Raw genomic sequence first — 3616 nt, forward strand, 5'->3', positions numbered from 1 at the left:
TCCAGTGGTTCTCTCTTCTCATTTTTCACGTTCTTACGAAACTCCTGAATGCATAAATTCATTAAATGTTATATGAATCTTGGTAAATGCTAAAAATTCAAAGCTATTTCAAGGCTAGTCTCAGTGATGGACTGCCTATAGGCCCTATTCATGAAACACAAAAGAACAAATCAATCTGTTCATATTGGGTTGACAGAAATTGTCACATTAAAACAAAACAAACTGTGATCGGTCTGGTTTCATGTTATTCATAAAGTCTCTTCCTGTCGTGTGGGTGGTTCTTGGCTACTTTAAGCTGTAATGTGGACCAGTCTTTAATCTGAAAGTTCAAAAGTTTGGCTACGTGAAACTATTTCAGCATGTTGTCAGTTCAGGAAGTTAAAGTTGTTCATTAAGGCAAACAGCAAACAAACAAGAACAGTGTTTCATTAAAATGCAGCTCATGCGTGGTCTACTTCCTGTGTTATTGTCTCCTGTTAATGAGCAGCAAAAGACTCAAAGCTATTGAAATCAGTCACAATGACCAGCTAAAATAGCCTTTTTTCTCACTTTTCGACTAAAAGATTGTCATTGTATGTAAGAACAGATTGACAACATATTTGTGCAAGACACCTTAAACTTTTCTGTAACATTCTTGGTTGGTTCGACCAGAAACTGAAGACACTGCATCATGGTGGCTGCTGCTCACAGAAATCCTTCACCAGAGGAAACAACTACAGCAAAGACAGGAAATCACAAAGGTTTTCTGTCAAAACATATAGGTCATTTAAAGGTTTTTTTTGCTGAGTGATACACAAACCTACTTTAAACTTCAAAAACAACGCGTCAACCCAGAAGACTGTTTGTTGACTTTGACAAAAGATAAATGATTAAACACTAAGCAGATATATAAGACTGATTTTTATGACCAAAACACTCACACCTTGCCCTTGACCTGAATAAAGCAAAGCTTCAGGAGTTCAATGTTTATACAACATACAACCGCATGGCCTACACTCTTGAGAAACATAAGTGTGCTTAATTGTATTGAAAGTGTACTAAAATCTTTAAAGTATATTTGTGACCCTGGAGCACAAAACATAAGTCATAAGTAGCTCAGGGATATTTGTAGCAATAGCCAAAAATACATTGTATGGGTCAAAATGATTGATTTTTCATCAGTATATTAAGTAATCATCAGTATAGTAAAGATCATGTTCCATGAAGATATTGTGTAAATTTCCTACCGTAAGTATATCAAAACTTCATTTTTGATTAGTAATATGCATTGCTAAGAACTTCATTTGGACAACTTTAAAGGTGATTTTCTCAGTATTTTGATTTTTTTGTACCCTCAGATTCCAGATTTTCAAATAGCTGCATCTCGGCCAAATATTGTCCTAACAAACCATACATCAATGGAAAGATTATTTATTCTAATTAATATTTTAAAAAATGTACCTTTATGACTGGTTTTGTGGTCCAGGGTCACATTCTTCAAACTATATTTAGAGATAATATAATAATGAAATAAAAGGCCACTTTAAGTGCACTTAAAGATCGTATACTTTTATGACTGTTTCTAAACACTTAAGTACACTTTTTTTAAATTTGCACTTTGTGACATGGCAAACGTTTCAAAATTAATGGCATTAAAGTATATTTTAGCTTATCATATATGTTTGTCAGTACATTCAGCAGTTCACTTTAACCATATTTCAAAGACAATAGAAGCAATTATATAATTACATATTGAGATCTTAGTCTTACTTAAGTGGGCCAAAAAGCACCCTATTTTTATAATTTTTTTAATTTATTTTTTGCAATGGTATTTAATATAAATTTAACTATAATACATTTTTATTTAATTGCAATTAAGTATCAGAAAACATAACATTCAGTTTGCACTTAAGCAACGTTAGGCCTATTCTTTTAAAGCATTGGTCTCAAACTCAATTCCTGGAGGGCCGCAGTTTAGCTCCAAATCACACCTGCTTAGAAGTTTCTAGTGATCCTGAAGAGCGTGATTAGCTGGATCAGGTGTGTTTGATTAGCGTTGGAACTAAACTGTGCAGAGCTGTGGCCCTCCAGGAATTGAGTTGGAGACCAATGTTTTAAAGTGAATGATTTCAATAATAAGCACACTTTTAAAACAATCCTAAAATGTACTTCATTTTCACGAGTGTAGCATGACAACAAAACCAGATTTGATCATTTTTATGAAGATAATAAGTGATGCTTGCCCACCACCATCATGCTGGAGTGCTGTGGGTGTTTGCCAGAGCTATTTTTTCCCACATATTATCTGTCATAAAATCAAGTTATGAGCAAAAACGACAAAAAAATAAAACATCTTGCGGACATTAAGATTACAAAAGAAAATAAAAATGACTCTATGCAAAAGCTCATTTTGTTCATTATTTAAATGAAGGTGAGAGGACACATGACTCAAAGCTGTGGCGATCATCCGCGGGTAAATCGTGTGGTGGAGGATTATCCAAACAACTCCTGTTAACAGGGTTAAAGACATTACAAACTAACTTATAGTAATAAAACATAGACAAAGAGGATGAATGTAGTGCTGCTGCTCATTTGCAGTAATTAAAATAGAAATTAGTCATTTCATAGCTTAGATTGTCATTTTGTTTGATATTATAAATTATTCGAGCTAAAACAACTAAATTATGAATAATTACCAATTATAATAATCTGTTGTATCATTGCTGGTAAGACTTCAAAACTATCTCACAAAATCGTCTCCTATTTTAAAAGGGCTTGTGTGTGTATATATATATACATATATACTGTACGTGCAATTTGATTTCAAATGTCAGCATTTGTAATGGAGTTCAGAAGGCTTATAAATATCATCATGCATTTTAATATAATAAAATTCTGAGAGATGTAAATTTGACTGCATTGTAATTCTGCCAAGCGTCTCGAGCTGAATTAATATTGGAAGAGACACATGACTTTGCTGCACTGCACAAGCTCTTTCATGTATATCGACGAGACAATGCCCTTGAACGACATTCTCAAGTCAGTCCTACACAACATATTTCGCATGATCTTCACACTGCGAGTGTATGTAAACAATGGCATGCTGTGTTTTCATATCCTACATGAGAAAACAACATGCTGCACAAGGTTTGCAGAAAATAGGCATAGAGAAAATAATTGAACGTGCATAGCACCATATATATGTATGCATTCATAACTGTACCTGTGAGAGGTGTGCTGTGCCGCAGGATGGGTCCTTCCACAGAGAAAGTCGTGCAGCGAGTCGGAGGAGAATGAATGCTGCAGCGAATACTTGACCTTGTTTACATACAATGACTTCGCAGAACCGAACACGAGCCGAACGTCATTCGGGCTTTTCCGGAAAACAGATGCGGTATGAGAGCGGCTCCATGTTTATTGTGGCCCGAGATAAGTGAGTCTATACTTAATTATGAATTTTCTTTTCTTTGCTTTTGTCTTCAAATTTTATTAAAATTAGAACATAGTTATATGGTTCTCTATCAAAAGTAAAATTTATTTATTTATTTATTTATCATGACATTTCTTTCTCCCAAATGAAATTCACTATAGTTTCTGCCAGTAAAATCATCATAAATTAAAATGTAATCCTCTTCAA

General features: G+C 34.1%; 1 protein-coding gene across 1 annotated transcript in view; it reads right to left on the minus strand.

Annotated features, from left to right (window-relative positions):
• Positions 1–3327, minus strand: part of LOC306852944 (E3 ubiquitin-protein ligase TRIM69-like) — a 9414-nt gene extending 6087 nt beyond the window's left edge. Inside the window, exons 1-3 of the mRNA XM_079390062.1 lie at positions 3203–3327; positions 613–713; positions 1–44 (exon numbers count right to left, since the gene is read on the minus strand). The exon at positions 1–44 is cut by the window's left edge and continues 55 nt beyond it. Of these exons, the coding sequence (XP_079246188.1) occupies positions 1–44; positions 613–672 (104 nt within the window). The 5' untranslated portion in view covers positions 673–713; positions 3203–3327. The remainder of the gene's footprint in view (positions 45–612; positions 714–3202) is intronic.
• Between the last annotated feature and the right edge of the window lie 289 nt (positions 3328–3616).

Source organism: Barbus barbus (genome assembly GCF_936440315.1).
Source record: "Barbus barbus genome assembly, chromosome: 3".
NCBI lineage: Eukaryota > Metazoa > Chordata > Actinopteri > Cypriniformes > Cyprinidae > Barbus > Barbus barbus.